This window comes from Thalassophryne amazonica, chromosome 15 (assembly GCF_902500255.1).
Source record: "Thalassophryne amazonica chromosome 15, fThaAma1.1, whole genome shotgun sequence".
In the NCBI taxonomy this organism is placed as follows: Eukaryota; Metazoa; Chordata; class Actinopteri; order Batrachoidiformes; family Batrachoididae; genus Thalassophryne; species Thalassophryne amazonica.
The window spans coordinates 61381243-61399779 of record NC_047117.1 but is presented as its reverse complement, the minus strand read 5'-3'; the positions used below and the strand labels follow the sequence as shown (position 1 = coordinate 61399779).

Here is an 18537-nt window from a genome sequence, read left to right as displayed (position 1 = left end):
TACGTGGCTGAGAGCAACACAGCGGCGTGTTTATTAAAAATACATGAACATACTGCTTCGCTTTAAATACACAGTAATTCTGTGACAGATGATCAGCGTGGACCCTCTTTCTCTGAAAAGGCTTTATTTTACTCTGCTGTCCACTACAGAACACTGTATTGTCGTCTTCTCTGTTTTTCATGGGACCATTACAGTGCCACATACAGGTCTGGCATATACAGTGTTTTCTGTGTCCTACAGCTGACATGGAATGTTTTTAAGCGGTTCAGGAAAGATATTTGTTTTGTTCTAACCGGTTCAGGAACGATGATTTCGGGGGTGGAACCCTAAACCGGAAATGTTAAAATACAGTTTCTGTTCAAAATGAACCAGCTGGGAAAAAATTTCTGGTTCAAAGCCCTGCTTAAAGGTCATGCCACACTGTCACAGTACATAGTTACTGATGTTGCTACTCTTGTGACACAATCATGCCAATTTCTATGGAAAATGTCAGCTTTTTCCCAACTTAAATGATGGCAGCAGATATCCACATATAATAATAGTACGGGATTGGGGAGAATTGAGGAGTGACTTTTCCACATCAGAGGCTCTGGCTTCTATTCCCACAGAATGACAGAACAGATCATTGTGTAAGGATGCAAGGCTTTCATTGCAAGAGCAGATACAGATCATAGAGTACTACTCCATAAGCCCAATTAGCTAAATGGTACTTTAATGATAGAACAACAACCTCTCACAGCAACTAACACATTAAAGTATGCACACATGGAGAGCACAGAGACGAGGAGTGACACGTGGAAAAAAGAAACAGGAAACTCAAAATCAGTCTGTTTAACTTTCATTCAACAGAATAATGATGAAAATAAATGAAGAGAAAATTTGGTGCTCATTTGCTTTGGTTGGTATGTTGCCGATTGACTTATGTGTGAGCAAACCTAAAATTAAGCCTGGTTCATCATATCGTATCTATATGATAATAGCCAAGTGGTCTCTGTGTGTGCATGCGTAGGTGTGCGTGGCTCCGATCAGGGAGAACCTGGGACGAGCTGACATTTGCCATTTGGTATGCTTATATATTTTGGGTCACGGATGAACGTTGCGAAAACAGAAAGTTGAAGAAATTAGTGATATAAGCTAACAACACTGAACAATGGACATTGTGCTGCAATGCACCATGATTCGGGGAGTTTGGGGTTTTAAATGTTGCTATTGTGGTTCATGTTAGTTTCACAGTGTAAAGCCCTGGTCCCAGCAAATAATGAACAGTGAATAATGAGCCACGCAGCATGTTTTATTTTTGGTACGACAGGAGGTATTCAGCAATCGTGGGAGAATAGTGGCTCTGAGAGGCAGAATACTCGGTTAATAAGGCTTATCTCTGAGCGTGGTGCTAATTTCAAGAAATTCAAAATTTTAGCAACAAGAGCATGGGGCAGTTTGTGTACGAGTTACTACAAGGACTAACGAGGATTATAGAGGCAATGGTGTGGTGAGGATGAGGCTGTAAAAGCCCATTATCCGAGCACCTGGCAGCTACGAGGGACTGGAAGGTCAATGACCTGAAGAGAGCTAGCACCACAGTCGCAAAGATTACATTAGTAACACACTACTCCATCATGGTTTAAAATCCATTCCAATCCAAATCTATTTTTGGACAGGCTCAACCCACTTACCCACATAATTCCACCTGCTTTGTGTGCCACACGCTGTATATAAAAAATTATTTTGTAGCAGATTAAGCATTTTCTGTCAGAGCTTGGATGGCGAAAACACCTCTAATCGCTTCTGGAATCACAGATGACTGTTTCATCAGGACCCCCCCCCCCCCCCCCATGCACTGACATGGAGAATGGATTTGAAACAGCTTAAAAGGCAATTATTTGCAATGTGTTTATTGTAATAGTTTGGTAAAACAGTTGCATGTTCATTCCTTCTATATAAGCAGCTGTAAAAGTATGTCTATGATAGATGTAATATCTTGTTAATGGATCAGGAGAGCAGCTGTATTTGCGCACTGATGCAGTAACTCACGTTCAAAATGAGCATTTAGGCAGAACGCCAACTCGCAAAAGAGTGATTTTGCAGTCAATAACGGACGAACAGAAAGTTAAAAGTTGGATCGCGGTGTGAAAATGACTGTTTAAAGCCGCAGAAGAAATAAAGCCAGCGAAACTGCGGCTGGAAAGGATGCCAGCGATAAGGAGCGCAGAGGTGGCTGTCGAACGCAAAATGGCAGCACGCGCAAAAGAGCGATTTTGCAGACATTAACGCATGAACACAAAGTAAAAGTTGGATCACGGTGTCAAATGTGTATTTAAAGAAGCTGAAGAAATAAAGCCAGCGAGAAGGAGCACAGAGGCGGCTGTCCAGAAATGCAGAACGGCAGCACATGCAAAAGAGTGATTTTGCAGACATTAATGGGCGAACACAAAGTTAAAAGTTGGATCATGGTGTCAAAAGAAATAAAGCTAGCGAGAGGAAGTGCAGAGACAACTGTCCAGGAACCCGTGGTTTGGTTCTAGCTGATATGGTGCATTTAATGACTCTGGAACACAGGTGAACAGCAGGCTGACGCACGGTGCACACCGGCTGGACTGTACTGGAGCATGTATTTTGGACTGCGTTTACAAAATGTGACATCTTGAATGGATGCTGTGAATTGAAAACCCACACTTTAAAGGTACCAAGTGTGGGAGGACTGGAGGGTTGGACAAAACCCATGTCTAAACATGCATTAACGTTGCATTACATGGAGGGACACGGATCATATGTGCCTTGACTTGGATCATATGCAGCGACACAAGCCATTCAAGGCTGGACAGGTCTCAAATGAAAGGTCGGTCGTGGCTCACTAGAGGCTGATACCTGGCACGTGAGGCACAGAGAGGTACATAGCGGCACTTTAGTTGCAGATACGTGACAGCTTAAAACGTGGATTATTCTTTGAATAATCGCTGACACACCCATGCATGGCTCATTATTCATGGCTTATTATTCGGTGGGACCAAGGCTTTAGTGTTACTGATGTATTGTGTTTTTGTAGTTAAATGGGTTTAGTCAGTTAAGTGTCATGTTGCCGTTACCATGGGTAACAGAATGAGTGTGTAAAATTAAAAGCACTTGCTTGTGGCTGAATGCAGAAAAGACAAAAAGCTGTGCATGCGTGCAAGCATGGTCAAACTGTGGAGAGTTGACATGTGCCGTTTGGTAGCCTTATTATTCAATATGGTGCAGTTGTCATGTTCCCTTTGCAGAAAAGTACCCCCAAAAATGATGTTTCCACTCCCATGCTTCACTGTTGGGATGGTACTCTTGAGGTTGTTCTCATCCTCCAAACACGGGGAGTGAATTTGAAACCAAAAACTTTTATTTTGGTCTCATTTGACCACATGACCTTCTCCCATGCCTCCTCTGGATCATCCAGATGGTCACTGGCGAACTTCAAATGGGCCTGGACATGTGCTGGCTTGAGTAGGGGGACCTTACGTGCCCTGCAGGATTTTAAACCATGATGGAGTAGTGTGTTACTAATGTAATCTTTGCGACTGTGGTGCTAGCTCTCTTCAGGTCATTGACCAGGGCCTCGTGTAATTCTGGGTTTTCTCAGAATCATCCTTACCCCACGAGGCGAGATCTTGCATGGAGCCCCAGACTGAGAAAGACTGACAGTCATCTTGTGTTTCTTACATTTTCTATTAATTGCATCAACAGTTGTTGCCTTCTCACCAAGCTGCTTACCTAGCGCCCTGTAGCCCATCCCAGACTTGTGCAGGTCTACAATTTTGTTCATGGTGTCCTTAGACAGCTTTTTGGTCTTGGCCATGGTGGATAGGTTGGAGTGTGACTGATTGAGTGTGTGGACAGGTGTCTTTTGTACAGGCGAGTTAAAACACATGCAATTAATACAGGTAAAGAGTGCAGAATAGGAGGCCTTCTTAAAGAAAATCTAACAGGTCTGTGAGAGCCAGAATTCTTCCTGGTTGGTCAGTGATCAAATAGTTATTTAATGCAATTTAATAAAATATTAAATAATAAAAATTTAATAAAATGCTAATTAATTATTTAAAATGACGTGATTTGGCGCAATATAAATGAAATAAATTTAATTGAATTAAAATTCATACAATGCAATTTTCTGGATTTTTATTAGATTCTGTCTCTCACAGTTGAAGTGTACTTACAATAAAAATTACAGACCTCTCCATTCTTGAAAAATGGACAGGGTATCAAATACTTATTTTCCCCACTGTATATACATGTGATTTTTTTTTTAACAAACTTGAAAAAAATTCAAACATTTTTCAAGTTGTCATTTTGGGGTGTTGTGAGCAGAAATGTAAGTGAAAATTAATTTACTCCATTTTGGAATAAGGCTGTAACATAATAAAATGTGGAAAAAGTGAAGCACTGTGAATACTTTCCGGATACACTGCACAGACAGGTACAAACCACAATTTAAGTCGCATATTAAACAATTTTTATATCATGGTTATAGCTCCTTAGAGTCTTCTCCTTTTATTTAGTATTAACCTATTTTTTTTTTCCAAACAGTTCTTAACCACATTTTTACATTTACATTTTTATTCTTGTTAGTTTGTGACTGTTTATTGTATTTTGAACTCACGATTTAACCATGTATCCCTATTCTTAAGGACCAGAATAAAAAAAAGTGCTTGCACATTACTGCATTTATCCTTTTATTCTTATGCTATTGTATCTGTTTTTATAAAATGACATATCATAATGAATAAAATCAATAAAAATGGAGGGGAGTGATTTAAAAGATGCTTCTGATGACTTATCAGCTGTTCAACTTGCTGTGTGAGAGAGACAGAGAAAGAAAGAAAAGGGGGAAGGGAAGGAGATGGATGTGGATGCTTTCATCTCCTAATAAGGTGTTCTGTCTGGTGTGTAGACCTTGCTCTATGAACCCCCCTCCAGCGGGTGTGGTGCCTGGAGATTGTCTGTATATCCACACAAGTGTGTGTGTGTGTGTGTGTTCAAAAAAAGAAGGCATTGAATGTGAACAGCAATCCAGCTGCTAGGAGCAATGGGCAGTCACCGTTCGGCGCATGGGGACCAACTCCAGATGCAGAGACGTTACCTTGGTCAAGGGCAGAGAAAGAAGCAGATCCTAAATAAACATCCTCCTAAATAAGGGGGATTTTCTTAAAAAGAAGATGTGAAAATTCAACTAAAATTTGCCAAGAAGGTACACCTGAGACGCAAGCCTAGAGTTGATGTTTTGGTAAAAGAAAATCCTCCTCTATACCTCTTTATCATGAAGCTATATAACTGGGTACAAAATGCAAAACATGCTCTATGCACAATTTCCCCAGCCACAGAAGCCTATAAATTATTCTGGGTTGTCTTGGTGTCTTTCCTCACTCTTCTCCTTCTTGCACAGTCACAGTTTTTGAGAACTGTCTGCTCCATGCAGATTTACCATAAAGTGCCACACTGTTTGCATTTCTTCGTAACTGATTTAATAAAAAAATTCAAGGCATATTCAGCGACTTGAAATGTTTATGTATCCATCCCCTGACTTGCTTGTCTGAAGAAAACTGGCAATAAAATGGATTATTATATGGCTGCGACGCTACGCGCGGTCTGTTTGGCTGATTACCGGTTGGACATTTTCCCATATCCTGACAATTGGTCTGGCAACGCGTATTTTTGTTACAAACCAGGAAGGTAAAAATATGCTTAGAAAAGCCAAGTCGGACATGAACGCACTCTATTAATATCTCAACAGCATTGGAAAAAACACCCAGATTGACAGCTTACCAACTAACAATCGGACCATCTGTTAGCATGTTCTTCATGGAGGTGAAGAAAGTGAACAAGCCCAATACCGTCAGCAGCATATTTGGGTGAAACTGTAAGTTTGAGTGTTTTTATATATATACATACATACATATACATATATATATACATACATATATACATATATACATACATATATACATACATACATACATACATACATATATACACATATATACATACATATATACACATATATACATACATATATACATTCATATATACACATATATACATACATATATACATTCATATATACATATATACATATATACACACATATATACATATATACATTCATATATACACATATATACATACATATATACATTCATATATACATATATACATATATACACACATATATACATACATATACATACATACATACATAATACATACATACATACATACATATACATACATATATACATACATATACATACATACATACATATACATACATATACATACATATATACATACATACATATACATACATATATACATACATACACATACATATATACATACATACATATATACATACATACATATATACATACATACATACATACATACATATACATACATATATACATACATACATACATATACATACATATATACATACATACATACATATACATACATATATACATACATACATACATATATACATACATACATACATGTCCGTACTGTGTGGGAGAATTTACCCTGAATTTATGTGATTTATTATTATTATTTGCATTTGAAATGTAGGTTGGCTTGACTATGTGTGAGTGTTGTGTGTGTGTTCATTGTAGACACTACAATGTCACAACACACACATGAAGACACTCATGCTCACTCGCACAAATAAGACAAATCCTTTTTTTTCCTCTGTAGTGTTGCAGCACAGTGACTATCCATGTAAGACATCTGGCAGTGTTATCCAGGAGTGAATTTGAGCGACTGCATTCATGTGCTGGGTGCTTTATGTCACCCACACTCAAGATTCACCCCCCCCTTACACACACACACACATACGTCAGTTATAAGAAAATATCAAAACAGTGAGTTTTAAATCATAATGATGGAATAGCAAGTTGCAATTTTGACTTGCTGAATCATAAGTAAGAAATATTTTAGAAATCTCTGTCATCAAAGTATGGCCATAACTGTTCCAAAAGCAAATCAACACAGTATATAGTCAGTTGACATGATTCATGCAAGTTGACTCTTTTTGACTGAGTGATACCATAATATTTGGTTCTGTGTAGCTTTGGTTTTCAAATAACTTTGTGAAAACTCAAGTACTCCAACCTTGATTAACACACAACCCTTCCTCCATGTTTAATCCATGGTTGTGCCCATCGATTCTCCACACGTAGTGCAACAAACGTGCATAAATGCAAGAAAGACGTGACAGATAAGTGAAGCTACACAAATGTAGTGTGTGGAAACCCGGCCCGCGTTGACTGCTGTGTGATTTGTTTTGGCTCCTGTATGTTTGAAGTCTGTGGCTGCTGTAAATGACAAAACTGTTCTAGATGCAAGCAGAAATATGAGTGTAAAATTATATGAAGACAGAAAGTTGAACCCATGCTGTCAGTGCCAGCTGAGGAATTTCACAAATCAAATCATTTAAAATTAGAGAATGTAACTGTCAGCCAGCTGGAATCAGCTGTGAACTTGCCAGTCAGTGACCGCTGAACTAAAACAACATCCTGGTCAGGAATAACTGTGGTACTCAAATATACACAGACCAAAACTTACAACACAACACCCATGTTTATTCATGTACAAACATTAGATGCAAATATAAAACTGAGTTGGTGCAAAAATTACAAAAAGCTGTCATACAGTTTTCTAACATTACCAACAATTTATGATTGTTGAACAGTTCATTTGCACAAGTAAAAGTCTGGATCATCAAAACCAGAACCTTGTGGGGTCCACACAGAACATGAATTTTGTGATGCAGAGAGGTGATCAGCTGTTGCTTTTTGCCTGTTTGATTATGTTCCAGTCCCTTTGGGGTGCTCGAGACAACTCTTGCACCTTGAATGTTTCTAGATAGCACCTCCTTACACTATGATTCAGAATATCCCAAAGTCATTGAGATCTTGAGAATATGGGGCCCATTCAATCAATCAATCAATCAATTTTTTTATATAGCGCCAAATCACAACAAACAGTTGCCCCAAGGCGCTTTATATTGTAAGGCAAGGCCATACAATAATTATGTAAAACCCCAACGGTCAAAACGACCCCCTGTGAGCAAGCACTTGGCTACAGTGGGAAGGAAAAACTCCCTTTTAACAGGAAGAAACCTCCAGCAGAACCAGGCTCAGGGAGGGGCAGTCTTCTGCTGGGACTGGTTGGGGCTGAGGGAGAGAACCAGGAAAAAGACATGCTGTGGAGGGGAGCAGAGATAGATCACTAATGATTAAATGCAGAGTGGTGCATACAGAGCAGAAAGAGAAAGAAACAGTGCATCATGGGAACCCCCCAGCAGTCTACGTCTATAGCAGCATAACTAAGGGATGGTTCAGGGTCACCTGATCCAGCCCTAACTATAAGATTCAAGTCACAAAACATAATTTTGTCTCAATAACCATCTAATTGACACATTAAAAGCTACTGCAACCTGTTTCTGTCACATTTGCAATCGAGCATACAAACAGGTCTACCTCATGCTGATTTTTCCTCATCATTCCATTGTGTCAAAACAATGGCAAGTGATATTTAAACACAAAAATGTTGTGCCTAATTATTTGAAAAATTCGGCAAGGATTACGTGTGGAATTCTATTCCAACTTAGCCGAGTGGGAAAAAAATCTACTCATGTGCAATCAAGTGGAAAGAGCTTTAGAAAAAACAAAATGTAATCAAATTTTATTACTCTTAGGATCTTTACATCATAGCATGAACAAAAATCAACATCACAGTCTTTGAAATTTTTTTTATATATACATTTTTGGGTGTTGCATTGGATGTTTGAGTCAATGTACTTAACTTACAGTTGGCTGATTCGAACAAAAACACCTATCACTGAACTTTCAATTACTTGGGAAGTATCGGTTTTATTTTCCAGTATCTATAATTTAATAAATCTTTTCTCTGTGTTGTCCAAAGGCTACACAGAGGAGAAAATAATAGCTAATTAACAGAAAACAGGGACATTCTGGCAGACTGTAAATGGGCCACCAAAATCTCAATAATGCATCGTATCAGCTGCACATTAAAATGAGCTTGAACCACAACAAAAAAAAGTAGTACAGATGGAGGAGCTCATTGTTTACATTAAATATCAAGAAACAGATGTATTTTAGCACACAAAAGCACAGGTTAATTAATTTCTTTTAAGATATATTACATATGCATAAGAGATAACCATGGTAGGCTAATGGAGTGAAAACTGCTTCCGTCTCTCGTTTCTGACTGACATGTAGCACTGCCCCTAGTGGCAATCCAGTACTGTTAAGGTGAACGACCATAAAACCGTTTCCAAACACTGGTTAGATGACACCAACATGCAGCAGCAGGCATGATAAAAATCAAGGAGCTCTCTAGTTCCTGCACAACGCCCTGGATAATTAACATTAGTGTAATATGGTATAGCATAACCCACAATTATATCGTGAATTATTACAGTTCACATCAGTGGTGAGTTTAAATCCAGTTCATTAACCAACCTCCTACCGTAACATGAAGTGGACAGGAGTGTACCACTTGCCACCCCTCAGCAGCTTACTTACCCAGTCAAAGGCAAAAACCATTTACAGGTGGGTGGACATGGCAATGATTATGGATCTTTTTGTGAAACACTTTGTATGTATTCTTTGAAAGTGCCATATAAATATGCAAGTAAATAAATAAACAAATAAATAAATGACAGTTATTATGTGTAATAGAAAAAAGAACCCCAATAACTTGTGATTTCAATTTATATTTAGGTTTTCTGCAATCAGCACAGGGTCATGAATATAAATACAAATACACCATTAATTTAGTGGCGCTGAAAGTTCCAGAATGTCTGTTAATGTGCCCAGACCATGTAACATTCATTTAATGAACACGAATGACTACAGCTGGTAGCTTCAGTGTGCCAAAATAAAAAAGGCTTGTGTGACAGTCCTTATGGGACTGACCAACTCACAATACAATGGGAAAGTCCAAGTAGCTCAGTAGAGATCTGAGAAATAGAATCTTTGATTCTGACATCAATAATAACTGTTGGGGCCATTTATAGACAATAGGTTCAGTGTCACTATATCTAAATTCTGGATTTGTTAGTGAAGCAGAGAGCTACAACCCCAATTCCAATAAAGTTGGGACAATGTAATTAAAAACAGAATACATGGATTTGCAAATCCTCTTCAACCTATATTCAGTTGGATACACCATAAAGACAAGATATTTAATCCTCAAACTGATAGACATTTTTGTTTTTGAGCAAATATTTGCTCATTTTGAAATGGATGCCTGCAACACGTTTCAAAAAAGGTGGAACAGTGGTATGTTTACCACTGTGTTACAACATCAGCTTTCCTTTTAACAATACTCAGTAAGCATTTGGGAACTGAGGACACTAATTGTTGAAGCTTTGTAGGTGGAATTCTTTCCCATTCTTGCTTGATGTATGACTTCAGTTGTTCAACAGTCCGAGGTCTCCGTTGTCGTATTTTGCGCTTCATAATGCACCACACATTTTCAATAGGTAACAGGTCTGGACGGCAGGCAGGCCAGTCTAGTACCCGCACTCTTTTAGTACGAAGCTACGCTGTTGTAACACGTGCAGAATGTGGCTTGACATTGTCTTGCTGAAATAAGCAGGGACGTCCCTGAAAAAGACGTTACTTGGATGGCAGCATGTGTTGCTCCAAAACCTGGATGTACCTTTCAGCATTGATGGTGCCATGGGCACTAAAACACCCCCATACCATCACAGATGCACGCGGTAAGATCCTTTACACAATAATGTTGGTTTTTAATGCAGTGCCGCCTGAGGGATCGAAGGTCACGGGCAGTCAATGTTGGTTTTCGGCCTTACCGCTCACGTGTAGAAAGTTCTCCAGATTCTCTGAATCTTCTGATTATATTATGGACTGTAGATGCTGGAATCCCTAAATTCCTTGCAACTGAACGTTGAGACATTGTTCTTAAACTGTTGGACTATTTTTTCACACAGTTGTTCACAAAGTGGTGATCCTCACCCCATTGTTGCTTGTGAATGGCTGAGCCTTTTGGGGATACTCATTTTATACCCAATCATGACACTCACAATTAGTGTCCTCAGTTCCCAAACGCTTATTGAGTGTTGTTAGAAGGAAAGGCGATGTAACACAGTGGTAAACATACCACTGTCCCAGCTTTTTTGAAATGTGTTGCAGGCATCCATTTCAAAATGAGCAAATATTTGCACAAAAACAATCAGGTTTATCAGTTTGAACATTAAATATCTTGTTTTTGTGGTGTATTCAATTGAATATGGGTTGAAGAGGATTTGCAAATCATTGTATTCTGTTTTTCTGTACATTTCACACAATGTCCCAACTTCATTGGAATTGGGGTTGGAGCTGCCAGCAACCACTTCAGTAACCTCTGTGCTTCTCTGTTGGTGAATGAATACCTTAGGTGCTGTTATTTCCGGCCAACTGATTCTGTCTGTCTCTGCACACTGAAGAAGTGGTCTAGAATGGACTTTCTGGAAAAAGATTTTAACTGCTGCCCTCAGCTTTGATCAAACTGGTTGTTGGATGATTAGGAAAAACCTAGAAACCACCAAGGAACAGGCCTGTCATGAACTGGAGGCTGAACACCAGTATCAGCCTATAGTCAAACAGATTTTACACTACCATGGACAAAAAAAAAAAAAAAAAGGTTGCCACCCAAGAAAGAGGTCCCTGCTCCAAACTGGATACCTTCAACTTCAACAAAGGTTTGTAGTGGATCACATGGGCAAAGGAGAGAGAGAAGAAAAAAAAAAATCTTTCTGGAGAAAGTACAGAGACGTTTGGCCACAATGACCAGAGGTATGTTTAGAGGAGTACAGGTGAAGCATTGAACAGGACAAAGACGCCCAATCACACAACATTATTGGTTGTGGAATAGATAAAGCAGGATAAAAACTTTTGGAATAGCATTTCCAAATTCCTGATTTGGACTGTGCTTAAAGGACATGTCGCACTGAAATCATAACAATTTCGATTTAGGCTTTTAGTGGGCATCCGATGATTCACCGGGATTACTTTGTGCACTGCCGTGACCGATTTCAAACTATACGGCATTCGCAGCAAACAGCTACGGAGTCTTCAGAAAACAGAGTACTCATGAGTACTTTGTTTTCGACAGGTGATGTAGTTACTAGAAGCGTCCCAGCCTGCGCTTCAATGAGCTGAGGCACAAATTAATTCCAAAGTTTACACAAGTGTGATGCTGTTATGACGACTCGTGTTCAAGTGATAACTGTTCATTTTGATGCAGTCACGGTAAAAGGAGCAGCTGTGAGAAGGTTTTGTGCACCTGCGGCAATTAGTCATAAATGCAGCCTGTTAAAAACGCTATTAAGTGTTCTATATAACTGTGAAGAATCTAATATATATATATATATATATATATATATATATATATATATATATATATATATATATATATATATATATATATACACACACGAGGTCTGTCCGTAAAGTATAGGTCCTTTTTATTTTTTTCAAAAACTATATGGATTTCATTCATATGTTTTTACGTCAGACATGCTTGAACCCTCGTGCGCATGCGTGAGTTTTTCCACGCCTGTCGGTGACGTCATTCGCCTGTGAGCACTCCTTGTGGGAGGAGTCGTCCAGCCCCTCGTCAGAATTCCTTTGTCTGAGAAGTTGCTGAGAGACTGGCGCTTTGTTTGATCAAAATTTTTTCTAAACCTGTGAGACACATCAAAGTGGACATGGTTCGAAAAATTAAGCTGGTCTTCAGTGAAAATTTTAACAGCTGATGAGAGATTTTGAGGTGATTCTGTCGCTTTAAGGACTTTTCACGGTGCGAGACGTCGCGCAGCGCTCTCAGGCAGCGTCATCAGCCTGTTTCAAGCTTAAAACCTCCACATTTCAGGCTCTGTTGATCCAGGACGTCGTGAGAGAACAGAGAAGTTTCAGAAGAAGTCAGTTTCAGCATTTTATCCGGATATTCCACTGTTAAAGGAGATTTTTTTAATGAAAGACGTGCGGGCGGATTGCAGCGTCGGCTCGCAGCCGCCGCGACGCTCCGTCACAGGAAAAACACCTCTGTTGGAAGCCTTGAGGACAAGTTGGAACATCTCCAGCTGATAAACAATTTCTCATATACTCACTCCACTGAAAGCCATCAAAAGCCAACTGGATTTTAACAAATGGTTATCAACACGGAGGTGTTTTTCCTGTGCCGCTGCGTCGCGTCGGCTGCGACCCGTCCGCACGTCTTTCATTAAAAAAATCTCCTTTAACAGTGGAATATCCGGATAAAATGCTGAAACCGACTTCTTCTGAAATGTCTCTGTTCTCTCACGACGTCCTGGATCAATAGAGCCTGAAATGTGGAGGTTTTAAGCTTGAAACAGGCTGATGAAGAATATAAAACATCAGAAACCACTAATTATAAGCGCATGTGTGCAGGGAGATTTACAATCATGAGTCCTTTGATGTTGTGTTGCTATCTGGGACGTTAAATCACAGGTGACATGTCCTTTAAAAGTCAGATCCATGCAGGAAAACAAACATATTTCATTGAATTCAAACAATTCTGGTAAGAAAAGTGGTCACATGCTAGAGCTGAAACAACTAGATTCAGATTAAGATTCAGTTTATTATTATACCCTTGGGTAAACGTTTACAGTAATAAACTAATCGAGTTAATCGATTAAAATCGATTATTAAAATAGTTGTCAACTAATTTAGTCATCGATCAGTTGCTAAATAATTTTGTTTTACCGCAAATGTTTCGTTTCTTCCATATAATCAACCGAGCTTTGCTTTGAATCGTGAACCAATGAAGGAGTGCTTCGAGCTGCTGCTCCATTGGTTTCATTTGATCTTAATTTTTCCCCACTAAAACCTGACCACAGGTTCTGACCACAACTGGGGATGCTAAAGATTAATTTATTTAACTGTTTAAACATTGTCTCCGAAATTTATCAGGTAGCCTTAATAAAAAAAAAAAAATATATATTTTTTAAGTATTTAAGCTCAAAATCACAAATATACAAACATGACCATGTTGATGTTTAACCATAAACCAAACATACCCTGTGTGTCGCCATTCTGCTCGGTGGCCTGCACAGCTTTGCGGATTTGCATACGAATAATGTCGATCTTGGTTTTGCTATCCTGCAGCATCTGCTGAGCGGTCTGGAGCATCTTCTTGTCCTGATCAAATCAAAGACCAAAGACAAGAACCACATCACATAACAGGAAATGTGAAGAAAAAAAAAAATCAAGGAAGAGATTTATGAGACAAAATAGAAAAATAAGAACAATATAATTCAAATAATGGCTGTACTTATTTTTATAGTAATGTAACACTATAACTTCAAGTTTTATAATTAGGGTTTCATATTTAAATGGTGAAGGTCTGTCGACACACGAAAAGGAAAATGGAAATTAAAAAAGTAAATTATTCCAGCACAAATTCCTTTGTGCCCATCTATGTTTGGATAGATACATAGATTTGGTTCCAAACATTTGGACCAGGGAGGCATCCACTTTAGCACCCAAAACCACTTCACCATTGGAAAAACTGTTGTAGTCAGTGCCTTCTGTCATTTACACTGATGGGCTAAACCATGGCTGGAGGAGAGTGCACTGAGTGTGGACAGAGAGGGTGTCCTTACCTTTGTGGAACCATTAGCATAGATGGGGATCATGTTCTCAACTCCCTGTTTGACTTTAAGCTCAATGTTGAGCTGTCTCTCCAGTGCCGCGATGCGGTCTTTGTGGGCCGAAGTCCGACTCACTGCCCCAGGGGACTGAGGACACTCTTCTATGGAGGAAAGGAAATGATTTGAGTTGTACTAAAAATGAGCATGATGTGGCTCACAGTTTGGTCTAAACTAAAAATAGTCTTCATGAAAATTTAATTTCATATCAGATATCTTTACACTCTGGAATTTCTGTGGCCAGGGTGAATGTCGGAAGACGCAAGCAGATCTAATGAGTCAGTGGAGGCTGACCATATGTTCCCACAACAGCATGACATAAAGGTTTAGAAATGTGTCAAAGTCATTACTTTGTCCTCTGCTCAACAGTCCTTATTTATCAAGAATCTGAAGCAAATTATTATTTCTGGCTTGCAGGAGTTTGACCGCAACTCTCCTGTTTTCACAGGAAATGCGTCATTGTTCCAGGGACTACAGTGACTCGTACAGCCAGAATATCTGTTTCGGGAGGAAAGAGACTAAATGAAAAATAGCAAGACCACAAAGACAAAACAAACAAGTGCTGAAACATGGACAAGTAAACGCGCTGAAATATGGACAGGTGCCATGGATAAAATCCACAACAGCCATTTTTTCTATCAGACTGCAATATTCAGTATATTATTCAAGCCTAATCATCTGGTGGTGAAAATTAAGCCATTGTGGAAGTGGCAAATCTTCCAGTTCCTTGAATGGCTGCAAGAGGCTGGTTCTAAAACAGCCACTCTCCGTAGACCCCCATGTTAAAATCCCCAACTTTACTGAAGAAATAAACATGTTTACAGCCTGGTTAAAAAACAAATTAACAAACAAAAAGTTCCTACAGATAGTTTCCCCCATTCATAAGAACTTTACAGGGGGTTATTATGATTTTTTTTTTTAAAATGACTCAGTAGTTGCTACTTTAGACTCATCTTCAAACACATAAATCACAGGGGGGCTGGAGCCTATCCCAGCAGTCATAGGGCATGAGGCAGGGTACACTCTGAACAGGACGGCAGTTTATCAAAGGCCTACTTTAGGCCATAAAGTTATAAATAAGTGGGGACATGGTCTCTTTAAGTGACAGCTGTGTTCCGTGTTCTGTCGAGATGAGATGCGTGGCACCTCTGCTCGACATAAGTCTGTCGAGCTGAGGTGCGTCGTCGAGATGAGGTTCCTCGCGTAACTGCATATGTGTGCACTGTAAAAATTACTTAACGAAGTTCACTTATTTTGATGGGCAAGTAAATGTATAAATTGTTCATCCGAACGTAGTAATGTATAAAATCTACTCACTATAAAACGATACGTATTTTTAACCTGGAGTTAGCTTATTTCGACAGGCAAAATATACATATACATACATTTATGCTCCTAACGTAAAATACAGAAAATGTTTTACTTACTACGCTATAAATACACTGAATACAATTAATAAAAAAAAAAAATTTTTGACAGAAAAAAACAAAACAAAATGCGCATGCGCAGTTGCACGTCAAGCGAGTTACATCATCTCCCCACGTGCAGTTGCGCGAGGCACCTCATCTCGACGGGTGACGTCTTCAAGTCTGCGGTAGGGCGATGTACGCATGCGCAGTAGCACGACGCACCTCATCTCGACATTCACCTCATCTCAACGGGATACCGGCAAGCCGTGCCCAAGGCTCCCGCAAGCAGAAACTGCTAACTGTTGTGGACTCAACTGTGTTTGTTTATGAGTATTTTATTACAAATATCTGAGCTGGCACGGCTTGCTGTTGATTAACTGTATAAATGGACCACCTAAAAGCTGTGTGCTCCAGCATTTATGTTGAGTGAAATTTCAGTTATAGTTGATTTGATTTGTATATTAGCACCATCAGCACTAATTTTCAGGTAGATTGTTATTTTAATTAATCATATTAATTTTCTGCCCCATATAAAAGCCAACCCTCATGAACCACACAGTTCACAAAAAATACACACTAATAAAACTCCCGAACCATGGTTAAGACCAGCTCTCAAGTCCTGTCCTAGTGGTCACACCATACTGTTTAATTCAACGCTATCCATTTCTTAATGAGATGACCAAAGGAATGACAGCGCCTCATTTACATACCTTTATTTTCATCTCCTCCTTTCACCACAATGTGTGCATCAAGCTCCTGTAGCTGAGCATGTAGGTCATCAAGCTTGCGGTTGGAACTCCGTAGCTGATTGTCAACCTGTTAAGATGGGAAAGATTACAGCTTGATTTCTGGTGACACAGAAGAAATAATTTTTGCATGTCACATTTCTGTGCCCACTTAGCAAATCTACAAATCATGAAAAGGCAAGGCCAACATAACACACACACACACACACACACACACACACACACACGAAACTAAACTTCTGACCAGGGATGGGTACTGATAAGATTTCATCGATTTCGATACCATTACTGATTTCGCTTATCAATCCAATTCCTTATCGATACCTCTTGTGAATTTTCTGTGTACTAAAAGTAAACTTTACAGGTTTTCTATGTCAACAACATTTTATTGAGTCTTAAAGTAAATAACTGTGAAATTGGTCACTGGATCCTTAAACTCTGGATATAAATAAACTCTACATGGTGGATCCTTGATCTCTGGACATAAATAGAAATAAACAAAATCTGTAGTTACTGTCAAAAGCATTTCCTTTCAGACATTATTGGCATTAATGTCTTTCCATACATCTGAGCTGAGCTCTTGCAGCTGCGCTGCACGTCAGGATGTAATTCATAAAGAATGCAGGACGTCTCAGTTTGGGACAAAAAAAAAAAACATTTTAGTCAACTGTAGTTCATTCTCTGTATTACAGCCTTTGGAAAGAGGTGTCATTTTATTTAAAGTGGCAATTCATTTTGAAGTTATTAAGTCCCTAAGGTAAGATGGGACCTGATTATTCAAAACCTTATAAGTAAGAAGAAGAATTTTAAATTCTATTCTAGAATTAACAGGAAGCCAATGAAGAGAGGCCAATATGGGTGAGATATGCTCTCTCCTTCTAGTCCCTGTTAGTACTCTAGCTGCAGCATTTTGAATTAACTGAAGGCTTTTCAGCGAACTTTTAGGACAACCTGATAATAATGAATTACAATAGTCCAGCCTAGAGGAAATAAATGCATGAATTAGTTTTTCAGCATCACTCTGAGACAAGACCTTTCTAATTTTAGAGATACTGCGTAAATGCAAAAAAGCAGTCCTACATATGTGTTTAATATGCACATTCAATGACATATCCTGATCAAAAATGACTCCAAGATTTCTCACAGTATTACTAGACATCAGGGTAATGCCATCCAGAGTAAGGATCTGGTTAGACACCATGTTTCTAAGATTTGTGGGGCCATGTACAATAACGTCAGTTTTATCTGAGTTTAAAAGCAGGAAATTAGAGGTCATCCATGTGTTTATGTCTGTAAGACAATCCTGCAGTTTAGCTAATTGGTGTGTGTCCTCTGGCTTCATGGATAGATAAAGCTGGTTATCATCTGCGTAACAATGAAAATTTAAGCAATGCCGTCTAATAATACTGCCTAAGGGAAGCATGTATAAAGTGAATAAAATTGGTCCTAGCACAGAACCTTGTGGAACTCCATAATTAACCTTAGTCTGTGAAGAAGATTCCCCATTTACATGAACAAATTGTAATCTATTAGATAAATATGATTCAAACCACCACAGTGCAGTGCCTTTAATACCTATGACATGCTCTAATCTCTGTAATAAAATTTTATGGTCAACAGTATCAAAAGCAGCACTGAGGTCTAACAGAACAAGCAC

At 38.9% G+C, this 18537-nt stretch overlaps 1 protein-coding gene across 2 annotated transcripts in view; it reads right to left on the bottom strand.

Moving 5' to 3' along the window:
* LOC117525675 (serine/threonine-protein kinase N1-like) overlaps positions 1 to 18537 on the bottom strand; it is a 125661-nt gene that overhangs the window by 37263 nt on the left and 69861 nt on the right. For both annotated transcript variants that reach the window (XM_034187599.1, XM_034187598.1), the window contains exons 3-5: positions 16845 to 16950; positions 14681 to 14829; positions 14096 to 14216 (exon numbers count right to left, since the gene is read on the bottom strand). In XM_034187599.1, the coding sequence (XP_034043490.1) occupies positions 14096 to 14216; positions 14681 to 14829; positions 16845 to 16950 (376 nt within the window). The remainder of the gene's footprint in view (positions 1 to 14095; positions 14217 to 14680; positions 14830 to 16844; positions 16951 to 18537) is intronic.